General features: G+C 36.0%; 2 protein-coding genes across 2 annotated transcripts; both read right to left on the reverse strand.

Annotated features, from left to right (window-relative positions):
- Nucleotides 1–1,467: 1,467 nt before the first annotated feature.
- woc (zinc finger protein without children) lies at nucleotides 1,468–20,682 on the reverse strand. Its single transcript, XM_088258609.1, has 19 exons — nucleotides 20,585–20,682; nucleotides 18,897–19,912; nucleotides 16,444–16,556; nucleotides 15,697–15,889; nucleotides 14,958–15,152; nucleotides 14,174–14,350; nucleotides 12,634–13,893; nucleotides 12,233–12,509; nucleotides 11,571–11,776; nucleotides 10,350–11,018; nucleotides 9,531–9,704; nucleotides 8,522–8,775; nucleotides 7,612–7,822; nucleotides 6,499–6,624; nucleotides 5,645–5,766; nucleotides 4,590–4,728; nucleotides 4,404–4,503; nucleotides 3,336–3,511; nucleotides 1,468–1,604 (listed from the first exon to the last, which is right to left on the reverse strand). Exons 2-18 carry the CDS (start codon nucleotides 19,852–19,854, stop codon nucleotides 3,337–3,339), a joined length of 5,349 nt encoding a protein of 1,782 aa, XP_088114735.1. The 5' UTR covers nucleotides 19,855–19,912; nucleotides 20,585–20,682; the 3' UTR covers nucleotides 1,468–1,604; nucleotide 3,336.
- Nucleotides 20,683–21,568: 886 nt separating this feature from the next.
- Nucleotides 21,569–24,936, reverse strand: LOC148310343 (short coiled-coil protein B). The gene is made up of 2 exons (XM_088258621.1): nucleotides 24,517–24,936; nucleotides 21,569–23,729 (listed from the first exon to the last, which is right to left on the reverse strand). Exons 1-2 carry the CDS (start codon nucleotides 24,779–24,781, stop codon nucleotides 23,584–23,586), a joined length of 411 nt encoding a protein of 136 aa, XP_088114747.1. The 5' UTR covers nucleotides 24,782–24,936; the 3' UTR covers nucleotides 21,569–23,583.
- Nucleotides 24,937–25,999: the final 1,063 nt, after the last annotated feature.

Here is a 25,999-nt window from a genome sequence, read left to right on the forward strand (position 1 = left end):
ATTTTCAATGTAAGCTCATGTTGAAAGGAAAATTATGATGCGTCCAAATATATTCTATAATGTAAAAAAGTAATTTCCTTAACAGAGTACAATATATCGCTCACTCCTTTTAAGAACGTCATTCTTCAAAAATCGTCAATTTTCAGTTGTGCATGTTTTCGGAATGCCCAGAAAATGTACTATATCCCAGCAAAAGAGGCATATTTTTAACATAATATTTACCCACTACAGGGCAGAAAGTGTTATTTTTGCACTTTGAAGAAAAGGTATTGTTTAATTATTTTTTTAAAACCTTCAGGTTTTACCTAAAAAGATCTGTTGCACAGTAAAAAGTTCAGTAAGTGGCTTGAAATTAATTTTAATTCATTGTATTATATTTTTAAACTTTAAAAACGTTCTCCTGAAAAATCAAGTTTTTTGATTTATGACGTTCTTGAAAGGAGTGAGCGATATGTAATATATTATATTAAAGAATATTCTTGAAAAGTATTGCGTTTGATCACATCCTCTAAGTATTAGTAAAAATGGAAACATACAGGATACATCATGATTTGGGGAAATTTTAAAAACATACATATTGACCCTCTTACATACACTATTTTTAGTCACATATTGATAATGTTCAGTGTAAAAAAAAACGTATTTCATTATATCTTTAGTTCAAACTAACAAAAACAATATTATTCAATGAAAGTAGAAACGTATCTGCCAAAATATGTAAACATTGTTCTCCTGTAAAATTAATTTAGTGTCTTAGGATAATATACTATACAGACATAGGAGTGTGTAACAGCAATACAGAGAAAAGTCTTAAATAAAATGTTCAAAACATATTTCTGTTCTCCATAAATGATGGAATAATAATTATAAATTGGGATTCGAGGAAGTAAATATAATAATACACAACAAAATGAGATATAATACAATAGAAAAATGGGCAGTTGCTGTACAAATTCAATAAAAAATTATTTATAATACTTTTGTCCGATTTTTTTTTGTATAAAAAGAGGTTACGAAGGACATTGTAGGGAAACATTAAACTGCCCACGATTCCGTGGTATATCTTAAACAAAATATAAACATATCCACATATCCCAAAATACTTGACCATGATAAAAAAATATATATATATATTCACAGGGACTGAATATGCGATTGATAACATTTAAAAACAAGCTGCGATGATAAGAAGCAAAAATAGTGAAAAATATATCTGTCAACAGATTTCTTTATGCTGATGCCACTCGTTTCGTAAATTCTAGACATAGAGTACTTTTCTTATAAAACTAAACCTACCAAATATTTCAATTTCGGAAACTATTTGAATAAAAATGACACTATTTCATTACATTCTAACTTCGTACATCATTTGCCAGGGATATGCACAAAAAGGGAGTTGTCGAGGAAGCAGAATCAAGTACGTACGTACCATATTCGAGTCTCAAATCTGCTCCCTTCCTGCGCGCGTGCCTGTTCATTATAGTCTCTCACCTTCACTAAATAACACACTTCCCACCGCAGAGTTTACTAGGAATAAGAAAACACTATGGTCTATTGTGGGATCCTATTCATTGTGGCAGTATTCTGATAAATACTCTGGATACCTGAAATTACAACAATTATTCATTATTATCTTGGGAGCATTTCGCCATATCCCTCCAGCAAGTTTGAATAAACTTATTACCGTAGTAGGACGAGGGATATTAGTTGCAACATATTTAACCACCCTACTCTCGGGTATTTTCAGAGAAACAGGCAAAAAGAAAATCATATTTTTTCTACAGAATTATGAAAACAGTGTTTGTTGTAATCATTAATTTCCTGACTAAATTTTGCCATAATTTAGGAAGGAACTAGTGTTGTGTTCAGACTGCTACTTCGCGGCTACCTGTTAGCAGATACTAGTCTGGTACCATACTCTGCTCATACTCCATGCTCCTCGTATCTCGTACTATGCGCTGCCGCGGTACGCTAAATCATTTTGCATACCGTTTCAAAATGCTTAAATTTCAAATGTTTCTTTAAATTAGAAACACTTGTTTTGAAGGATAGTTTTTGCTTGCATATTATGCGCACTGATAATTTGTTTGCTTCAGAAAGCACATAAAAATATATCCAAACTTCACTTGTACGCGCTTCATTTTGACATTTTGACAGAGCGGGAAATAAACGGGAATGTTTAGAAAATATCTGTTTACTAAACAATATCGGAATATCTGTGATACTTCGTATCTCCGGATATTTGCGAACCCGGTAAGCTTTGAGCTGAGCGATATTTAACACGCCATGACTGACATTGACATGTATATTTGTATCTTTTCATCATTTGTATCTTATACTCCAATAAACTAAGAAAGAGATAGCTTTACAATATACAATGCAAAACGACTGACCGGCAAGTCATTAATAAGCTAAAATTAGTTTTATTTTTTATGAGTGAATGCTATCGCTGGTTATATTAGTTTGAAACAGATTTGTGAGATTTGACTAGTGGCTAGTGCCTAGTATATTGTACGTATTACAGCTCCATACAAGTATCATGATATAATGATCTCTTGATGTATTATATCAATAGTATTTGTACCTGTGACTGATATACATACTAGGAACACCTCTAGAAGGAACTGATGTACTTTCTCGTTATCGCGTCCCCACTCTCTGTCTTGTCCGGATGTGTATGCATTAAATATTTTTGTCACATATATTTTTTCATGCGTACGTTATACAGGTTAGTGCGGAATGGTGCATAAAAACGCATGTATCATGTACGGTCGTATGTGTAGGGCGGTTAATTTATCAGCTTTTATAGTGTTTTGGATGACAGTTTTGGACTTGAAGTGACTTGAAATAAACCAAATATATAAAAACCACAATAAAATCCCACCTTTATATTTTCCCAGATTCTACACATAAAAATTAAATTCCCATTTCCTTATCTAATTTATTTCTGATAAACATAGATTTGGATATATTGATCCAATTTGTGTTTGCAAGTTAAGAAATGAGGACATATTTTAAATTTTAAATCCTAATTCTGCCCCAGTTTGCCCTTTACATGCACCATTACCCATTGAACACTTGACTTTACGTTCAACTATTGTTTTCTCCTGTAAATTATCACTGCACATGTTATAACTATTACTTAAGTAGATACCTAGAATTGTATAGATATATAAAGACCCTCAGTCCATTTAATCTTCACATCAGTTTGAAAATGCCATAAGGCGAAACAATTGTCGCAAATTTTATTTTTGCGTTTTTAACAATAAAATACAATTTAGTAGACTAAAAATGAGTGTTTGATTTTAAGATTTAATATAAAAATCTATAGATACCTTAGCTGGTAAGCAAGGCGATATTAATCTCTTTGACCATCTTGACACGGTGCAACATCTTGGATAGGGGCTCCTTGCCGAGTGCTTGGGTGCTGTACCACACGGGACTGTCGGGCACGCATGATCTCTCGGGCATCAGGTAGAACACGTCATTACGCGTCTTCACACTCTCTGGACTAGTAAACAATCAACAATTATATACTGATTTTTTTGCATTATTTTTTTAATGAGCTTTTACTATTTTGGTAATTTTATTTTGATTTTAAGTCAAAATATTTTTTCCCATTTCAGTATCAAACATTTCTATATTATCAATAGTTTATAACCAGAATTCTATAATATGAAATTTTGTTAGATTAAAATTTAAATTATCTGGTTAATACAATAGTAGGTGGCGAAAACGGCTCTCAATGTCTCAGTAAAGGAAAGAGATAGAGCAAAATGATTTAATATATGGCTGCAACTAGCAATACTGGCGATACTATGATTGTTAGGTTTATATGACAGGTTTAGGTTAGGTTAGGTTAGTGACAGGTGCCGTGGCGTAGTTGGGTAGATGCTCGACTGCCAAACTGGTGTCGCGGATTCAATTCCCACCAAGTGCAAAATAAATTCAAGAAAGATTAGTTTTCAATTGGTCTGGGTATTTGTTATGTATTTTTCACATTTACCTTCCCTATCCTTCCTGCAGACAAGCCTCTAATAGAGGCTTTGCAGGTTATTCCTTTAAAATAAAAATAATATATCACAGAATTAAGTATTAGTATTTTTTTTTTCCTATATATATTTTTTCCTTTCTCTTTTTTGCACCCTGCTTATAAATGCATGGTCATGCTACGGGTAAGGGATTCTTGCACTTTTACTATAGTGCTTTCCAGTATACATTATGTGGGAGAAAAAAAAAGAGAGTAGAGCAGCGTTCAGCCGCTTCACTCCACTACATTTAATTCCGTAAATATTGGGCATAGTTTTTCTACAATTCCCGGCTCCGACGTTTATCCTCCTTCATAGTAGTTTTTCATCTCCATATCTCCATTAAGTATTAGTATTATAAAATAAATAATTTACCATTTGGAGAGATAGAATTCATATAATTTTACGGGACATCGGAGGGGGTTTTCTTCATTTTCCTGTTGCTCGTAAACCTTCTTTTTTCTCGAGTTGGCTTCTGCAAATGTATAAAATCATCAAATACGGATACGATAATTTAGCACTGCTACGAGTTGTGGAATATTGCAGGAAAGGCGAACAAACCTAGGGCCGACTGCGGCGGGTAGAACCTCAGCAAGACATTTCTGGATCCAGGTATCTTGGCGGCTCCCGGCTGGTTGGGATTTCTCTTCCAATGCTTCATGATGTGGGAAAAGGACAGCTGCATGTGCTCTTCTGCAGTCTGGACATTGAAAACAACACATCATTTTTATATTGTCCAACACAAATCAATTATACTAAATACCTTGTTAATTCAAACAATTTTAATTTTGCCAAAATCACAAATTCTGGTCATACATCTGGTGGTAGGTGTACACTTACAGTGTGGAAAAAAATATATTATTGTAAAAACAAAAAGATATAGTGTTTTATACTACCACTTTTACTATTACCAACATGCTGTTTCTCGGCAGGGGTAGGCAGATAGGATGGAATGCCATGTTCTTCTGTCCTGACATATACTCCTTGCTTCCTTCACATCCATACATCTAGTCATACATGCCCTCCGATTACGAAGAATTCTGACACCACCAGATATTAGTATTTTTCGGCCGTCCCCGTCCTGTTCGCCACACGTTATCGATTCGCTTCACATGTCCATACCATCTTAAAGAACTCTTCTCAATCTTTTCAACTATCCCTAGTTCAACCTTACATTCGTTTCTTATATCTTCGTTTTTAATTCTGTCACACAACGATTTTCCACACATTCATCTGAGGGACCGCATTTCAACGGCGTTCACTCTCCCTTCATCCTTCCTTTGCCAGTTCCATGTTTCGCTTCCATACATCAGTGTCGGTACCAGCACTCCATCGTGAACCGCCAGTTTGGCTTCCATGGACATATTTTTATTTGCAAACACTCTGTTCAAAGCACCATTTATTATATTCCCTGCATTTGCTGTTCTCTGAATATCTTTATCCACTTTTCTATCCCTTGTGAACATGCTTGCTAGATATAAATATTCTCGCACTTCTTCCAGGAATTCATTATGTACAATAATCTTGCATTCTGTTACATCTTTCTTACATAGTGTTTTATCATAACCGATAATCCTCGATGGAAAAAATTTGATAGTTAAAGAAAAAGGACTTACCACGAGGTTGAAATGCTTTGTGTTGAAGAACATTAATGTGGATAGCAGGACATGCGGTGAATGGGCCCCCAACTGTTTACTCTCCCACAGGTGTTCTTCTTCGACTCTCGTTACAATGTATTCTAAAAAAAAAAACATTTCGATATAAAGCACATCATTGTATCTATCTTTATTGTAGATTATAATGAAAAAATTAGGATATTTTTGGTAAAACCTCATCAATCCAAAACTGACAAGAACAATATTTAAAAATCAAATCCAATTATAAATCAACAATTTTTTTCTAAATTTGAATTGAAGTATAAAAACTAATATGTATATAAAAACAAATATGTATTAAATATATTTTATAAATAAATATAATATTGTAAATAAAATGACGCACGCTTTGCGCCGATACTAAAGTAATCAGGTCTCAAAAAAAATATTTATGAAAAGTTCTAAAAAAATTTAAACAATGTATTTGTTCAAAATCACTATTAAACTGTCTTTGTTAGGAAGTAAAACGGCAGCTAACTTTGCCAAGTTATGACAGAAGGGGTAGTCCTGGTTCCCGGTAAATAAGTAAAATTTCACGATTAATCTTTCACTTGTTATGGGGGCATTTTGCGCGTGCCCCAGAAATAAATAGCGGGTTGATTTTATAATTCACCTGTCAATAATTTTTGTTAACATTTTTCACTGTAATTTCATTTTGAATTTCGACAAAATTATTCTCTCAAATTATGAATTATAAAAAGTTTTATAAGAAAACAAAGTTGGAGGACCAGAATATAGTAATATTTTTCGAATTAAAGCAAAATTTTAACTGTCGTTGTTTAAAGTAAACAGCTTTTACTGCAGTAATAACTTACGGGAATCATTGTAGAGAACAGAAAACTTCCTGGCGACTTCGTCTAGGCACTCTGTGAATTTTTCGTAGTAGCTATCGGTGAAAATGTTGTCTATCCGACCATTTTCAAACAAGTATTGTTGTATTCCTAAAAAAAAAAACATTTCATCATTTTAAAGTCGAGTAGATACCAAATGTAAATACTTAACCCTAGATAGCTAAACATTCGTCCACGCGACGATGCCCTTCTGCGAAAAAGCCAAGTGCACTTACTTCCCTGCACCCCGCACCCGCCAGGCTTTGTTTACAGAATAGTGATTTATTGTTAAATGTCTCTTACATTCATTCCTAATAAACCAAACTTAAGTGTCATGTAAGCAGTTACTATTTTTAATAAATACTTTTGATAATTTTCACGTTTTTAATTGCGTAGCCCGCCTAAAGAATGTTTAGTTACTATGTATCTACAAATATAGTTTAGTTATCTAGGATAGTAAAAAATAGATTTACATATTTTAACAGATAAAGAAGTTTTTTGGGAAGAAATTCATTAACAATTTTAGCCATGATTCGAGACGTAGCTTCGAATTTGCATGCGGTTTGTTCCTTTAATCGATCATTAAGTAATATTAAGGCAAGGTCCATATAAAATATGAGGTCCAGATTCTTGGATTTAGATGTGGAATATACTCGATGGGATACAGATAATATAAGTCAGGGATGTCAGGGTGGAGGGAATCACCGGTATATTGGAAAGAAACAGGCAAATATGTAGTAGCAATAGCTATGGAGCTCGTTCAAGCTTGAGCTAGGACTAGGTAAGAGTCTCCGGAAGAGGATTAATGTATGGTGTTTTTATTATTATCTTGTCCGTCACCGTAGTGTAATGGTCAGCACGCTAGGCTACCATGCTGGAGGTCCCAGGTTCGATTCCCAAGAGGGTCAAAATAAATATTAGTGATTTTTCAGTCTAATATTTATTCAGTATGACCCTAGACTGGTGCCTGAAGCGGAAGCCTGACACCTTTCCTTCGTGTATTTAACGATCAAGATGACACTGCTTCTATACGATGCAGTGCCCTATGCACCATTGGGTGCGGATAAGGGTTAGAAGAAGTTTTTATTATCAACTCACCGAGGACGAGGTAATAGATGGTATCGGGTGCGTACTCGCTGCCATTGGGTTTCCTGACTTCCTTAACGAAGAGACACAGCGAGTAGTTGAGTTCATCCGCCGTGAGCTGCAGGATCTCCGACTTGAAGGGTTTCCGACGCACCGTACTTTTCTCCATCTCCTGATTCTTGGTCACCACCCACTGCTTCCAAGCGTTCACGCCAAACGTGTACTGAAATAGAACACCGTATTACACAATGTATACTCCAGTTGGACTCGACTGTGACTAGCTCAGGCTGTACTGCAAGTGTATGATAGTTGCTTGTAGTGTGCATAAACACTCGCACAGTATTTGGAATTTCTATGATTCTGAAATAGTTCTAAGCCCTAAAACATTATTTGAAATATTAAATTACTCCATCGCTGAACTATGTACATATTTATATCTCAATTTGAAAAGAAAATCACGGACCGAAAAAAAAAATGGGAACCATAAATAAATTTTGCATGAAATTTTAATTTTATATAAAAAGTTGAGAAAAATATGACATGTGTTTAACAGGTCAATTCTGAATTTTTGTTTGAATTGCGACTTATTCTGTAATGTGACCATTCCAGATACTTCCATGCCTTCATGTGATGGGTATGTTTACAAAAAATATGTATTCTTGGATATAACAAGTAAACCGAGCAAATTCAGTCGGTTCTGTATTCCTCGTTATAATCGAGTTCGACTGTATTTACTAAGTAAAACTTAAATAAGAAATGGATAGATTTTACCACAAAGTAACTGCCGAATCAATAATTGAAATTCATCATATTTGAGTGCTTCCATAGCGTAGTAGCTGGCGCATTCGGCTACCATGCTGGAGATTCAGGGATTGATTCCTAAGGGGCTGCAAGCAGCCGGAGAGATAGAGAAGTGGGTTACCTTGAGACACATGTTGGCGTCGGGCTTCTCGACGGGCTCCCGGGGCGTCTCCTGGATGGCAGGCTGCGGCGGCGGCGCGGGCTCGTGGCGCCGCGCCCGCTTGGCGCGCGTGAGCGGGGGCGGCGGCGCGGGTGGCAGCGGCGAGGGCACCGGGCCCCGCGGGCGCTTGCGGCCCGCCCCCGCCGCGGCCGCTACCCGCTGCTGCTCCAGCAGCATCAGCTGGTGGTGGTGCAGCGGGCTGTTGTCATCCAGAGCTATAGCAAATATACAAAATTTAATATGGACACACGGCAGTGGAGCTATCACAAACCTATATCTATGTAGCTAACTCTGGTTAACTGGTAAAATAAGGATTTTATTCTTTACCTTTACTTCCCGGTGATATGAATTTAGTACTACATATTTGACTCTAATAATGAGATAATCAATATAAAATATGATATGCACTCAGAATTTTTGTATTCCCCCGTAATATAATTTTGTTCGTAAAATACGGGTTTGTCGTAACCAACATCATCAGACTGGTCCAGTCTGATGATCTCGGTTTTGACGAAACCCGGTTGCTGGTCAAATAAAATTCACATGGAAAAAATTACGTACTTTATTCTAAAAATTGCAGTTCCACCAAGAAATCAGTACAAAACTTAAGTCAAGTAAATTATTTTCACCCCCCTCCCCTGGGAATCGAACCTAGGACCTCCAGCACGTTAGCTAAACACGCTGACCATTACACTATGGAGGCAGACAAAATCTCTGTTTTACCAATTGAAAACTAGCATCTCTTTCTATTGCATTTGGCAGGAATTGAACCCGGAATGCCATATCGGCAGTCAGGCATTGAACTGCATCATGGTGCACTTCTCATGTGTGGTTATGAACAGCGTAGGCACATCTTGACTCAAAACTTCAGACATGCCTTGATGCCATTTATATCCATGTAAATAAATAGATAATCCACAACAGAACAGAACAATCGACATAGGACATAATCCAAAAGCTGTGCACTCACTGGAGGGCATGTTGGGGTGCGAGCTGGGGGTGATCGTGGAAGCCGTCATGGCGGACTCCAGATCCACGGCCGGCTCCTCGTACTCTGTGGCCATCTTCAGAGCCATCTGCAGCACATCTTCACCGAACGCCGAGTTGCCCGTGTCCATGGTATCGGGGCTGAACCCGTCGTCCGCTGCAAGTATAGCATCGCATTATTAGCACTTTATTTACCGATTAATAATTTTTTTTTCTTAATAACCATAAAATTATCGATCTGATGGTATGTATAGTGAAACCGTAAGGAAACACTCTCCTTATCATTCATCGCTCACTTTTTTTTAACAAACTGATGATGGAATTATAATTCCAAAACCGGTAGTCACGAATAAGTATTTATAAAAGTGGTATTACACAAGTGAACAATGAATGATAAGGAGAGTGTTATATTACCATACCACAATGTTAAAAATGCTTTTAATATACGATGTATAAATCGTGAGGAAGCTAAAGATGATAACTGAGGATGAAAGGTTACTGAATACTCAGACATTCATGTTTGTAAACAATATATGTACACACAAGTCCTTCTCGGAAATACATGTGCTTTCATTTGAATATTTTTCAAAATATATTAAAAAAATAAACAAACGCCCTAGCGTTTGATTGTTTTTGAATATATTTTGAAAAATAAGATTTTACATTTGGTTTATAGTCAAAGCAAATGAGATTTACTTTGACTACAAATCTCATTTGCAATTTAGCGGGAAAAAATATTTAGTACCACTAACAAGCATAAGATAGCCTTCACTCAAGGTCGTAAAAAAATATAGTGAACTACCTGCGGGTTCATCTTCCGATTCCGAGTCACTCTCCGCTTTCTTCTTCTCTCCGGCCACCATCTCCGCCATCATGAGCAGCTCGGCTTCAAACGGATCCGTGGGCATCTTCTCGTGGATCTTCTTGATCTCCTTCATAATGCCGTTGGCCGTGTTGCGAGTCGTGGGAATAAACACCGGAATGGGAATGGGCAGAGGAATGGGCACGGGAATAGGCAAGGGCAGGGAGTACATCGCCATCGGAGCGGGGACGTAGATCGGGACAGGAATAGGAATCAGTATCCGCCGCTGGAGGTGATCTTCCGTCTGGACTTCCTTGTTCACCATGTTGGGCTTGCAAGTGATGCCCTTGGTGACCATGACGGGCTTGGTGAGCGTGCTCATGTTCTTGACCTCCTTGGGGGGCGCCGGTTTGATGATGACGTGGTTGTATATCTTGGGCGGAGGCGGCGGCGGCGGGGTGAGGGGCTTGGGGGGGACGGGCGGGGGAGGGGTGGGAGCCCTCTCTGGCGCGGGCGCGGCGGGCTGCTTGCGCTCCCCCCGCTTGCCCTTCCTGGTGAGGGGGGCGGAGGGGGCCGGGGGGGCGGCCAGGGGGGGCCCGGCCAGTGACTGGACGCTTGCGATGACGGGCATGCCGCTGGAGCGCTGATCCATCATCCCCTGAGATTTTGCTGAACAAAAAAAATCTTTATTACTGTATTTATCAGAAAGCAGGACCTCTATAATCCGAACGTGGAAAATTTACCCTCTGTTCCAACTAGTGGAGTGTTCATATTACAGTACAGAGAATCTGTAGGGTATTTTTATCAAATAAAACAGTTGGTTAGTTGGTCGAGATTTATTTAATGACAAGTAAAAAAGTTTGTCTCACAATTTACGTAAAAGCATCTTTTCTGGCACAGGAATATCCACTTGGTCAGCCCATTCTAGGCATGTATTTAAGGCAGACACCGCGCTTAAAAAGGGATTACTTGCTACTGCTTCAGCGTCAAACATTTCTTTATTTTCACCATCACATTTTTGTGTTAATTGCCCTATTATTTCATTGTCATTTCCGTTTTTAAGAAGCGCGGAAGGGATGAGTGGGCGTTCGGATAACATATTGGGATTAGTGGGGGTTCAGACTATAGAGGTCCTGCTGTATATATTTTTTTATGTAACACATTTTACGAAATGAAATGAAAATGAGGGAGTGGAAGATATGAAAAACATTATAGACGTACCGTTGTTTCTTTGCGAGTTGAGCGTGCGGCGCGGGGCCCCGGTGGGGACGGCCTGCTTGTCCCCCTCCACCACGAGCGGCGCCTTGCTGTACTGGCCCTGGAAGGACATGACGCACTGGTACGTGCAGAAGTTGCGCACGGTCGCGTCCGACATGGTCAGGTGGTACTGCGCCTGCGAGCTCCTCTTGCACTGGTCACACTTTATCCTGAAATCACAATTCACTCAAAATTTCATTCAAACCCTTATCCGCACCCCAATGGTGCATAGGGCACTACATCATACAAACGCAGTGTTACCTGGGACGTTAACACATGAAGGAAAGGTGATTAACCCTCCGCTTCAGATACCAGTCCAGGGTAATATGGAATAAATATTTGAGTGAAAAAAATCACTTATTTATTTGACCCCCCTGGGAATCGAACCCGGGACCTCCAGAACGGTAGGCAAGCGTGCTGACCATTACACTACGGAGGCGGACGAAATATATCAAAATAAGTAGAAAATAATATAACTAAATAGAAAATAAGTAGAGGACGGCGAATATCAAAATAAGTAGAAAAGAATTCTTTCTACTAGCCATAATCTCACTCCCCCTCCTGTAGCCGGCAATGGTGTGCCTTGTTGCATTTGGAATAATACACAGCGAAGAGATTATCATTACCTCCTGGAAGACACAGCAGTTATGGAGACCTGGTACAAGGTCAGGCAGTTGAGGGAACACATCATCATACTCTGCCCATTGTCCAGAGTCCTCTTGATCATGTCGAAGTTGTACTTCTTCACCTTACACCAGTTGCACGGCACAATCTGCCGAGAGTTGCTGATGTATACATTCATACACGCCTTTGTGCAGAAGCAGTGGGATGCTGAGTCGGTATAGATGGTGTAGCTTTCCGATGATTTCCTCTCAAAGTACTTATTGCACCACCGACACTGATCTGCATACAGATAATATTCCAAAATAAGCATAAGAGTTTTTAGGACAGGTGACAATTAAACTGACATCCTTCGATTGGAACAGGACGATGTATGATTATGGATTATTTCGAAATATTAAATTACCTGGGAAAACATGATTGACAAATTTGAAAGCGGCAAAGCAGGGTTCGGAGCAAAGGCGGAGGGAGGTGTTATTGTCGATGGCCACCTCCAATTGGGTCGGCTTCTCCTTGGAACAGACTGCGCATCTCGCCCATATGGCCGGCGGATCGGGGTGTTTGCTCATCTGGTCGAACTTCTCCACGCAGAACTGCGAACAGAAGTCTTTAAACTGCCCCTTGTCTCCGACGGGCGCCAGGAAGCCTTCGACGCCGGACGAAATGTCTCTCTGGCAGTAGCAGCAGATCTTCAGGCCCTTCTTGAACTCCTCGAGGCAGCCCGAGCAGCAGAACTGGCGGATGTCGTAGCCGAACCTGACGCAGTACTTGCCGAGACTGGTGATGGAGACGTCATTCTTGCAGTTGGCGCAACTGGAACCGTGCAAGTTTTGATATTTTCCGAGACAGCTCTCGTCGCAAAAATCCATCGTCTCCCAAGTTAAATTTTTGTCGTTGCCGAGATAAGGGGCGCTGCACTGAGCGCACATCCTGAAGAAACTTTTGTCTCTTTCGGCCCTCGCAGCTATCACTTGTTCCGGAGTTTTGGCGACCATTTTATTCCCCGAATCCAAGTATTTATCCGTTGCGTTGCTGATAACCTTTAACTTCAGCAAAGGAGCGGTCTGTTTAACTTTCAGCACCTTTCGCTTCTTCATTCTATAAATGTTGGGTGTCGCCTTTTGAAGAGTCACAACGCAAGAAGCGGTGCATATGTTCTTGAGCTCTCCTTCAATAGGGACTTCGAAGAAGCAATCCTTGGATTCGGAGCAGACCATACAAACTGCTTCCTTCGGTAGAATCTCCTGGGCAGTTTTCTTTTTTCGGTTGACAATGTGCTTTTCTTTCTCGTTCCCGATTAAGTCCTTCAGACAGATCTCTCCGCAGATATACTTTTCTTGATCTAATACTTTGTAAAAACAATCTTTAGTGAGGGAACACTGCATACATGATATTTCCGTAGGACCCACTTCTTTGATATATATTTTTCTATGAGCTATAGTGTAAGTGTCATTAGCTTCTTGGAAAGCCTTGGTACAGTCATCGGAGCACAGGAACTTGGTTTCACCTTCTTTAACCAATCGATACAAGCAAGTTTTAGCTTCCGAACACTGCAAACAAGTTTCTTGTAATTCTGGAATCTCTTGAATTATATTATCTGGCAATGTTTCTAACGTAGGTACTGGCTCCAATTCTTCTGTTTCCTTATCCTTTTCATTTTCTCCATCTTAAAAAAAAAAAACAAAAACAAAACTGAAAAACTCAAGATTCACATTAATTTATCGTAACAATCGGCGGGTATGTATGAGGAGATGCATGAACGTGGAAGAGGCGAAGAATGTTTGCAAGGACAGAGTGGTGTGGCGCTCTATTCTCTCTGCCTACCCCTGCGGAGAAGCGGCGTGATGGTTAGTTAGTTAGTTAGTTTTTTTATCTTCAATGGAAATTGTTCATTGAAGAGAGAAAAAAATATGATAATAATGAGTACATATTGAATTTTTTTTTACCTAACGTTTCTCTCATACCATCGTCTTCTCCGAGATCAATATCTTCGTGCAAACTATTCAGTTCATTTTCTGCAATAGTCCCTTCTGTGGTATCTCCATTCTCGTCAGTACCTACTTCTCCTTTTAGTTGCCCCAGTCTTCCCAGGGAGCTTTCTTCGTTGCTTTTGTCAGTTGGATCTGGGAAAACGTAAGCAAGCGTTGAAAACATGTTATAATGGCAAAATCAAAACTAATCGTAAAAGAAAATATACTATCCATAAAAGCCAAAAAACTTTTCTGACTATACGTTTCTCATTTGTAGTGACATTTGTTTCGTCTTAAAATATATGTATTTATGTACAAAATTGTAAGAAAGATTGTGTTAGTACAAAAAGTAATTTGTTAGAGAAAAAACCCTTATCCGCACCCCATGGTGCATAGGGCACTGTGTCATATAAACGCAGTGTTATCTTGATCATTTGCACACGAAGGAAAGTTGATCAGACCTCCGCTTCAGGTACCAGACCAGGGTAATATTGAATCAATATTACAGTGAAAAAATCACATATATTTATTTGACCCCCCCCTGAGAATCGAACCCGGGACCTCCGGAACGGTAGCCGAGCGTGCTGACCATCACACTACGGAGGCGAAATTTGTTAGAACGTCTACATAATTAGTCCAGTGTTCGCATGATCCAAAGTAAAAAGTTTTCTGAGCATCTGTAACATTTGGTTCTGCCAAAAAAATCTCTGTTATTACTTTTTGTCTTGCGATGTGAATAAATTATATTTTGTCTATATACCTTCGGGGAGAGAATCTAAAGTGCTGGCGGTAGTCGTAGTTGTTTCGCTTTCCTTAGGCTTTTTAGCAGCTAAAGCCTTTAATTTATCCGCTTCACTAATTTCTCTTTCAGTATCTGGTAACAAGCACACTTCCTCATCTGCCCCTTGTCCTTCCGTGAGATCCGCAACATTAGCTTCTTCCGTAAGACTGTCATCTGAAGGGAAGAAAGGTGAAATTATTGACAATGAAAGGGTAAAAGAAAAACAATATTGATTGAAGCTAAGTTATCGAAAGATTGGATTTGCAAATGCATTAATTAACCTTTATTGTGTCACTTGATATCAAATAGGCACAAAATTGGAGTAAACCCAAGAATAAACATTAAAATAGCCTATCAATTGTAAATTGAAAGGTTAAAAAATGTACATAGCAATTTTTCACTAATCTGAAGCAAAAAAGCTTACAACCGAAATTCACTGTAGATGGATATACACGTGTGCATTATGGTGGGGACTGACCAGAGTCGTAACGTAACACGTTACATACAATGCGAGCATTCGTATAGTCAGTACAGCGAACCGAGTGTTCCATCCATAGCCGGATGCTCGCCGCGAGCGACGTTACGTTACGACAAAATGCTCCAATCAGTTCCCACCTTTAGAAATACACGCTATAAAGTTTAAAAAAATTAAGAAATGTTCATAGTAAATATATTTTTTTATTGTATTTAAAGCTAATGGTATAAGTAATAAACTAACCAGCAACGTGATCATCTTCAAGAATTGTGGAGTCGTTGATATCATCATCCATGGCAGTTGTATCATGATTGGTGTCATCCATTGTCGTATCTCCCTCATTTTCACTTATGCTAGGACGAGATTTCACTTTACTGTCTCCATTGCTCTTTTTACTAGTATCATCCTTTAATAATTCATCAAATGGATCTAAAACCTGCAAATATATGACAATTAATTATATATATTTTATTAGAATGCCACAGTCGCGATTATTGAAACATTCAGTACCACAACTTTTTATTTTTGCTTACTATGATATGATATCGCTCACTCCTTTCAAGAACGTCATAAATAAAAAATTGACAATTTTCAGTTGTGCATGTTTTCGGAATGCCCAGAAAATGTACTATATCCTAGCAAAAGAGGCATATTTTTAACTTAATATTTACCCGCTACAGGGCAGAAAATGTTGTTTTTGCATTTTGAAGAAAATGTATACTTCAATTATTTTTTTAAATCTACTAAATATTTTTCAAATGGAGAAAAAACCTTCATGTTTTACATAAAAAGATCTGTTGCACAGTAAAAAGTTCAATACGTGGCTTGATATTTATTTTTATTACATTGTGTTATATTTTTAAACTTTAAAAACATTCTCCTGAAAAATTAAGTTTTTTTATTTATGACGTTCTTGAAAGGAGTGAGTGATATGGGGTATGATAGTTATAAAAATAACTGGCAATCAACAAATGAGAGAATAATTTTTACCTGAGAATCATTGTGTGATATTTCCGCTGTGTCAGGGGCATTTTCAAATTCTGGATTTTCTCTATCCTTATCTTGCTCTGAAGAATTTTTATCATCCACATCCATTTTCTCTTCTGTAAAAAATACATTTAATTAATGGCAAATCAATTAATACCTCTATAATCCTTGAATTTGTAAATTGTCTTATTTTTTATACATTACCATAGCGATTTGCTACTATACTATGGGCTGTTTAGTTTAAGTTTAAAAAAATAATCTAAGGAAAAACCGATTTGGAAACACAACAATTTGGAAATTTTTTGTGGAATTATATTCAAGTTTTTGTTTTTAAATAATGGGATTAGAAGAGTATTTTCTAAAGAAATAACTTAGTGATACCTAAAATTAAATGTGCCTCTTTCCTGTGAAAAAACCTTACACAGAATTTAAAGGATAAAATTCATCACTATCACAACCTCAGCATGATAACTGAGTGCAGTGTTATATTGACTGCGGGCAGCAGTAGTTATAGTTAGTATTTTAAAGACACACTGCGTCTTTGACTCCTAATTTGAAATAAAATGGATTGGGCAACGCATGAGGATCACAAGAGGCTTATGTGAAGACTCCCTGACTGTATAATATACAAAAAAATAGAAAACCTGAAAAGTATTTTTTTAAATTTATTTTTTAAATTTAGTTTTATTCAGTAAAAATTAAAATATACATTACAAACTAAAATTTAAAGCGTATATTATAAAGAGAGCAAGAACACTCTTGCCAAAGATGTAGAAGAATTCCGCTTCAGAATACCCCCTCAGACATGGAACAGATCAATATCCGGCGTGATATTATTCAGCATAGCGGTAGCTCTTCCTACAGGCATAACCATCGGCAGGTTGGTCCTGCATATAGGAATGTGAAACAATCTATACCATTGCTGTTTTAGGTAACTATCAAGAACATACAGACCAATACTACGGATAATTTCAGGATTATCGATCATATCGCGCAACAATTGATAAAAATGCATAATCAAATACACATTTCTTCTAGTCTTTAAACTATTGTAGCCAAGCATACCGTGGAGAAACTTGGTCGGGTAGAGCCAAGGATAATACTCATACTCTCTCATGTAGAGACACCTCAGAAACTTCTTTTGGACTTTCTCTACCATAAGAGAGTACTTAAGCTCATGTGGTCCCCAAATCATCGAGCCACTCTCGAGTCTACTTTGCACCAAGGAGTTAAAATAGTTCTCAGCATGAAGGTATTTTCGAAAACCCTGGCCTCTTCAATGTATTACCACTGAATACCTGTATGCGATCGTGAAATGTCGTGAAACGCCCAGATCCCTAATCTTCGACACTAGCATCAGATTTTGGTCATTTATTTTGTGGCGAATGAGTTTATTGGGCCCTAGTGAAAGACGTGACCGAACACTTAGAAACATTAAACATAAGTTTGTTTCACCTTCTCCATTCACATGTATTTGATATATCTGCTTGGAGAAGATGAAAATCGTCAAAAGTTGGCACCTTTAATAAAAAGCTTTAGGCCATCTGGAAATAACAACTTTCTTAATATTATTAATGAACATAGAAAACAATAATGGACCCAGGTTAGAGCCTTGCGGACCACCGAGAAGGTATTGAAGGACTCTTGACGCAAATAGACCGTAGGAGACGTATTGGTTTCTGTTTTGAAGGTAGCTCGCCATTAATTTTAGCATACCATCCGAGAAACGGATCTCATACAGCCTCTTCCATAATATCATGGTTGACTAAATCAAAGACCTTGGCAAAAAGTCATTATATGAACAGTCTAACTGATCTCCTGCGCCCAGAGCTTCTGTGACATAATTCGTAAAAACCATCAAATTTATTTTCAAACGAGCGGCCTTTCTTGAATCCATGTTGTTCATCAATTATAAATGGCTCTACTCGGGAAGCGATGAATTCACTGACCAGGATTTCAAAAGTTATCACAATTTCACTCACATCCCTTTACTGAATTGATCTGAAATTTTTCCTAGTTAACACCCTATGGACGGGAACGGTATTTCCACTTGTTCGGTCGATCGATGCTTAAGGACGGGAAGAGTATTTTTACCTTCTGTGACAGCCTTACTTCAAAGTTAGAAAAGAAGGAATTACATATTCAATATTTTTATATGAATATTATGTACCAATCTCTTTGTTAAGGTCTTAACTATATGTACGTAATTATCAAATCCCGTCACCAGCGGTCCGAAATGTGTTTCTGCTCAAAATTTATTTTCAAATCAAAATTTTGAAGGTCATAGTAGAATTTTATCTCTCATTACATTTGTTACAATTTTTTATTAGGTATATTTGAAATATATGTTTTTGGGAATTAAACTTGGGGCCTTATGCATGGTAGCCAAATGCACTACCACTAAAACCATAGATGCAGACATAAATATTACTAATTTATAAAACATTCATAATTACCATCGCAAGCAGTTTTTTCATTAACATCTGTTTCATTGAGTGAAGAATCAGCCATTGATTCTTCCTGCTCATTTCGGCACTCTTCGGGACCATTATGTTTGGACTGATCTGATGGCACATCCTCCGAGTCCACCTCCATACCTTCCCCGGCACTGGGATCACTAACCACTTTCGTAACGTCACTAATTTTTTCACTGTCATCATCGTCCGCATCATCTTTACTTAAATTATCACTAACACTATTAGGTAAATTGTCTTCAACGGGTTTGTCTTCAACAGGTTCGTTTTCAACGGGTTTGTCTTCAACGGGTTTGTCTTCAACGGGTTCGTGTTCAACAGGTTCGCTTTCAACGGGTTTGTCATCTTTTGCACTCTCACATTCCATGGCTTCCGCGTGGTCTTCTGAACTTTCCGGAACTTCTACGGGCGTTTCAACACTTTCTAATACCGCAGCGAGGATCGTATCACTTTCAACATTGTCTATAGGTTCATTGTCTTTATTTTCTGAAGGTGAGATCTCTATCTCTGATTTATTGGAGGTCTCATCTTTACTGTCAACAACTGATTTAGAGAGTGTTTCTTCAGATTCAATATGATCCGACAATGCTTCATTCTCAATAGTAGCTGATTCTTCGACATTATCATTTGAAGATTTAATTTCGGTATCGTCGGCTTTTGATGAACTATCGACATTGTTTTCTAAATCTGACTGATCTTCGATGTCTTTTGTTTTTATTTGAGAATCACTATTATCACTTGTATTAGTTTCTATTTCCAGATTGGATTCGGTTGGAGTTTCTGCGCTGTCTGTGTCTATCTCGTTTCTACTTATGGCATCTCCGGAACCATCGATGATAGGTCCGGTAGGACTGGGTTGTTGGGTATCCGGACTGACAGGCTCCAAGCCGTCCGGCATATCTCCCGCGGATTTCCCGCTAGAAGCTTCTTGTTCCTCCATGACTGGTGGCGTTCACTATGATGCGGGATACCGGTGTAAATGCAAATACATTACAAGCCTGAAATGCACATAATAAGTACTTTTAAAACAGACTTAAGTGAAATCAATTTCATAGTTTTATTTTATTTGTAGTAAAAGAATGCTACGCTAGTAAAATGTATATTTTAATGAAGATCTGACAAGACGTAAAGGTTAGAATTTTTTATGTCAACAGGTTAAGACTTCAATATCCACCGTTTTCTTTGTACTTTTCTTAATTTAATATACTTATATTCGCCGCCAACTTTTTAAATATTGCAAAAACAAACGCCAAACGCCAAAACTAAGAAATTACATCCGATGAGTGCTTCAAAGTGCGTACAAAACAACGTTACGGGCAGATGAAGGATTCGATATGAAACCGAGCAAATATTAGCGGGTCCCGCGCTTATCGAAAACTCATTTTGACAGCTTTAAACAAAAATATATTAACAGCTACCCACTTTTCTTTCAACTTGATCTAAATTATCACATTTAACTCGTAGTTTGAGCACCGAAATTACTAAAAATATGACAGTAAATGACAAATATGCAAAAAATATTAAACGTTACACAGTGCGTTCGTCGAAATTTCATCGGAGACTGTACAATGAGTTACTGATGAAAGTACGGCACAAAAAACTTGTCAAAAATTATTTTCCGATAACAAAAGCAAATTATATTATTTGAAAATATAATTATTAGTATATACCTTTGATTCGGGCGATATTTACGAACGTTTAATGCAATGCACTATCGAAAAGCACAACAAACGCGCACCATTTTGTAACTAAAGGCAGCGCGACTCCCATGTTTGCCAACTGTATAATAAAATATTATTTTTTTAATTAAAAATAATATTTTATAAAAAGTAAGGATTTGTTCGTTCATTAAATATTTTTTATCAAAAATATCGTACTGTAATGATTTTGACTTAAATGATCAAGAGAAAAATGCTACATCACGTGGCAATTGATAATATTTATATCGGCAATGTTGGTAACGAGTCAGACGCCTTTTGTGATAAATGTTTTGTTACTTACTTCGCACCGCTTCATCCGGAATTTAAAACATTTACCATTCAACCATCGCATGCAAACAAATTTGAACGTTTGAAGGTGATATATAGAAAAAATATTGTTTCTTACGACCATAAAAAAAACTGTTATTTACAAATGAAATATCACGTTGAAGTTCATGAATTTTACATTTAGAATTTTGTTTATTTTTGTTTAACTTTAAACGAAATAAAATTTTCCAATAATATTTATTGATTTACGCAAAAACATGTTTTAGAACTAGGCTAAAAGATCGTACGGTATGATTCCACTGCTACCCATTTTACTTCCCAGTTTTTAATTTGTTAGAAAGTAGTTCATTTTCCATAGGTTTAATATCCCTGGCATCTCCAGACCCTTTTTCGCATCCCCAGATTTAAATTTCTCATTGGCTATGTTTTCTGCCATGTTTAGATTCAGTGGTTGCAAACCATCAATATACAACAAAAATATAGGTGTGCAACAATTGAAATAAAATTGTGTAATTTTTTTTAATTCATAAGCTAGATATAAAAAATTATGTTTCAATATATTTAATTATTTATTTGTTATTTTTTATCTCAATGAATTCTTAGGAACATAGAGTAGGTACTAGTGAAAAGTGGAAAAATTAGTAAAAAATATTAAAAACCAAGTTAGCATTTCAAACATTTATTTTGTGTTTCAAAAATTTCTACATATATTTGTTTTAAAGCAATATTATTTGATGATACATTTGAAGAATTAGAAAACACTTTTAGTACAACTAAGCGCTTATAAATATAGGTGTATGAATGATATAAAAATCGATAAGATGTGTGTATGAATATATTTGTTTTTGATAATTTAAATAAGATTCTTTGGCATTGTAATATCAATAATGTCATTCAATATGTGTCTAAAATTTTAATTCACTACTGTAAATTTGGAGTCATTATTTTTATTTTAAATGAAAAAGCAGAATATGGACATGTAAATAATAATGTAGTATATGTATTTTGTTTAATACTCGGGGCAATAAGCATGTTTCAATTATAATTAAAACAAATTCTATGTTTGTTTGAAGGGATCGTACAATCTTTTAATCTAGGTTATTTTTTATTTTATTTAAGGAATCAAAAAAATTATAAAAATTCTGGTATTAGTTAGTTTGGTTGTAGCCAAATAACAAAATGCATGACAGACTAGTGTACTAACAAAGTATAAAATGAAAAATAATTAACAATTTAAGAAAAAAATTATATTACAGTAATAGTGAAATTCAAAGACTTTTTAGTGGCAACTCAAGCATTGCATATGCGAAAGTTGCAAATATCAGTAACCTCATTAAGAATAAACTGTGAAACATTCTGGTATAAGTATGTAAATATATTTAAAAAAACATTTTTTTTAATCTGCTATTCATATAGATTTATATTATCCACTGACACTTCGTGATGGAATTGCATTTTTAATAAATTATTAGATTAAAACCAATATTTTTAGCTTTTCCACTTTATTTTTATTTGACCAGCGACTGGGTTTCGTCGTTACCGACCGGTCTGATGATGTCGGTAACGACGAAACCCGGTCGCTGGTCAAATAAAAATAAAGTGGAAAAGCTAAAAATATTGGTTTTAATCTAATAATATGCTATTCATATTATAAACAGAAGATGCTATTAATTTGAAAAATCTATAGTTTTCCAATACTCAATATGTATAGAAGAAATTACTCTCCTTTGGAATATGAAAAGTAAAAATTAAACATAATTATTAAAAACTTGAAGAAAGAATCCGTTTAAGATTCAATATAAAATTGCAATGGGCATTTGCAATAAAAAATATTATAATTTCATTAAAAGGAATGTTTTGAAAATCAGATCTATATCAATGTAAAATTAAACATAGTACAGTTGAACTTCTGTATGAACTTTTTTTAGTAAAGTGCTAAAAACAAATACTCTTATTGCACATAGAACTTAAACTTTATTGTCATTGATCTTGCCTTCTACATAATGAGATGTAATTTTATATTTTACATAGTTTTTTTTACAGAAGATTCTCCCATAATACTGATTTACAATTTCAATAGAAATTTATACATAACAATTATTTTTATTGCGATATATATGGAAGTTGTATAGTATTTGTTCCATCGGTAAGCAGTAAGATCTCGTGTGGTGATTAACGCTAAACTTTTTATAACACAAACCTCAGTTGCAAGTGTGTAAAAAACTTAGTGAGTAGTGTCGTTCGGGTACATTTCATTCAAGAAGTTAAAAATACTAGAATAACTGTTAAGAATATTTTAAATTTAGCGACAGTCACAATTATATTAGTGACAATATTATTAGATTTGAGATTCTTAATAGACATACATGATAGATAAAAAATTCATCCAAATTCAGACCAAACTAAGAATCAAAACTGAATTTTAAAATATTGTTAAGCTTGACACGCTATCAAGAACACATTTATTAAATTCTATATTAGAATGATCATTTTGTTGTGTTTTTAAACTATCATGTGAACATTTTACACCAGTACGCGTGTTTACAATGCTGAGAGTAACACACACAGTCGTGCAATATTTTGTTAATAATCAAAAAGCATGTAGCTACTGGCTTCACAGCGAAATAGAATAGTCATAAATAATTCAGGCATTCCATTATAAGCTTTATCGAAAAAAATCTTCATTTCTTCTTCTGGATACTAGGTGAAGTGGATTGAAAAACAGATGATGCAGACATGAGATTATCAATATATTGACCCAATACTTGGTTTTCAGACTTTAACTTAAGATTTTCTTCTTTTACGGAATCCACCCGCTGTGATAGATCTGAAATAAAATAAATAATTAAAATTTAGATTAAGGAGAAGTAAAAGTGAATTAATTTTTAAATATTTAATAAAAATAATTTAAAAAAAAAATTATATAATATAAAACCCTTATCCGCACTCAATGGTGCATAGGGCACTGCATCATATAAACGCAGTGTTATCTTGATCACACATGAAGGAAAGGTGATCAGCCCTCCGCTTCAGGTACCAGTCCAGGGTAATATTGAATAAATATTACAGTGAAAAAAATCACTTGTATTTATTTTACCCCCCTTGGGAATCGAACCCGGGACCTCCAGAACGGTAGCCGAGCGTGCTGACCATTACACTACGGAGGCGGACTAAAAAAAAAAAAAGCAAACTATAAAAAATAGTCTAGAGAGAGTGGTTGAATTTATGTCCATCCAATAAGTCGAAGGGGCAAATGGAGAGTCCTCATAAAAATCAATAAAGAAAAGGATGTGTAATGCGTAAAAATGAAAAATGTACAAAAGTTCTCTTATGAGATGTAATAGACGACATTCATCAATAAAATTTTTGGGTACTCCAGTTCACTACAATTATGAAGAGAATATTGAAATTGAATAAATTAATCTAAGCCCATTTCAATACAATGCGAGAAGATAAGACATGATCTTTCGTTTTTAAGGTGAATATAAAGGAATGAAATGTTTTTACTTATAAGGTCGCTTAGCACTGTAAAGATATGGGCAAACCGTAAAGATGATAGTAGAATGGATGCAGCCAACATTCATTAAATTATGTTTATCAATAACGTTACAAACCATCTAGAGTATTTTGTAGTTCAAGAACTTGTGAAATCAGTCTGGCTTTTTCTTCTTGTTCGTCAGCGTTTATGTCGGGGTCCAGACTTTGCGGTCCAGCTAGACCCGGACTAGATGATCCATTTGTATAAGAGCTTGGTATAGAATCCATTGACCTTCCATGATTCAGGTCATTTTCATTTCCATCATCAGTTATTATCACTTGGGGATCATCGTCCGCCAGCGGTATATTTTCGTCCTGAAGTTTGGTACCAATCATAGACATTTTAAGTGGGAGGTTTGTTATTTTAGTTTATAAGAGATTCGTTCACTTCCAATTATAGCAGATGTGTACAATTACCCAAATCAAAACAAACCACTTCAAGATGACACATAAAACATTTCTTCCCAGATTGACATTTGGTTGGCAATTTGAAAATCATAGACAAAACCTTTAGAGTTACCATTGTGCGCTCAGTACCTAAAGAAATGTAGGTACTTACCTATGAATTTAATTATTAACCTTTTGAACCCTGAGCTCCTGAGCATTTTTTGACCAAAAATAATATGTGACTAACAAAAATCAACTATCAAAAGGAAAAATATTTTTTGTTCATAATAATTGCAAACTTCCTGTAGATAAGAAAAAGTGAGAAAATATTCAAATGTATTTGCTTATAAAAATAAGGTACAAATGCAACAATAATACGTGAATTTAATGTAATAATAAATTGATAAATTGTAAAAAATGTAAGAAAGTTTAATGTTATCTCCAGATTCAACTTTGGAATGATACGTAGCAATACTGTTTTTAAATCCAGATCCAAGGCAAAAGAAGAGTTTGCATGATTTGCACCAGTATACGATTTTTTGCATTTTGTCAAATCCTAATCTATTGAATTAATTATGACGTCATAGTAATAATTATGCTAATGAATAAGAACTATAATATCAGTTTTTTTTCGCGGATCGGTACTGTAAATCTGACATTTGGGTATATGCCTCGCCACGGGTTCAAAGGCTTAAAACATTAAGCTCTTTGTAAAAAATTAGTAAAGAATCCAAAATTTCACCGGAAAACTAGACAAAGTAACAAAATAAAATGCTCTTTGTATATAAATTTTAGTCCTCTCTACAGTAAATTAGAACAAAATATCAATCTCTTCTACATATCTATAAAAAGTTTTATAGTTTATAGAGATTTGTTTTACATATTTTTTGTTTTTATAAATGCGTCTTTATCATTCAAAATCGTATTTAAGATCATTGTTACTGAGAAAGAACTCTTTGGTACTAAATAAATTTAAAAAGCACTAGTGCAGTAGTGACTATTTTTTAACTGAAATTAATTATAACATCACTAGAAATCTAGAAGATAATAAGTGTTCATCATGCCGCTTGTCGCAGGGGTTGACAGATATGATAGAATACGACTTTACAATTCAGAATACAAAAAAATAAAAATTCTATATTTATATACTAACCATTTTGGGGAAATACGTAA

The sequence above is a fragment of the Brachycentrus maculatus genome, unplaced genomic scaffold, assembly GCF_059751285.1.
Source record: "Brachycentrus maculatus isolate JH-2025_06_01 unplaced genomic scaffold, ASM5975128v1 h1tg000099l, whole genome shotgun sequence".
In the NCBI taxonomy this organism is placed as follows: Eukaryota; Metazoa; Arthropoda; class Insecta; order Trichoptera; family Brachycentridae; genus Brachycentrus; species Brachycentrus maculatus.

Excerpts from the sequence above, each read along its gene's own strand:
- woc (XM_088258609.1), bottom strand. The coding sequence starts at position 19,854 with ATGGAGGAACAAGAAGCTTCTAGCGGGAAATCCGCGGGAGATATGCCG. Across the intron at positions 9,705-10,349 it reads ATCGGAAGATGAACCCGCAG|CGGACGACGGGTTCAGCCCC; the intron begins GTAGTTCACTAT and ends CTATACTTGCAG. Across the intron at positions 5,767-6,498 it reads TGTTCTCTACAATGATTCCC|AATACATTGTAACGAGAGTC; the intron begins GTAAGTTATTAC and ends TTTTTTTTTTAG.
- LOC148310343 (XM_088258621.1), bottom strand. The coding sequence starts at position 24,781 with ATGTCTATGATTGGTACCAAACTTCAGGACGAAAATATACCGCTGGCG. Across the intron at positions 23,730-24,516 it reads ACTACAAAATACTCTAGATG|ATCTATCACAGCGGGTGGAT; the intron begins GTTTGTAACGTT and ends ATTTTATTTCAG.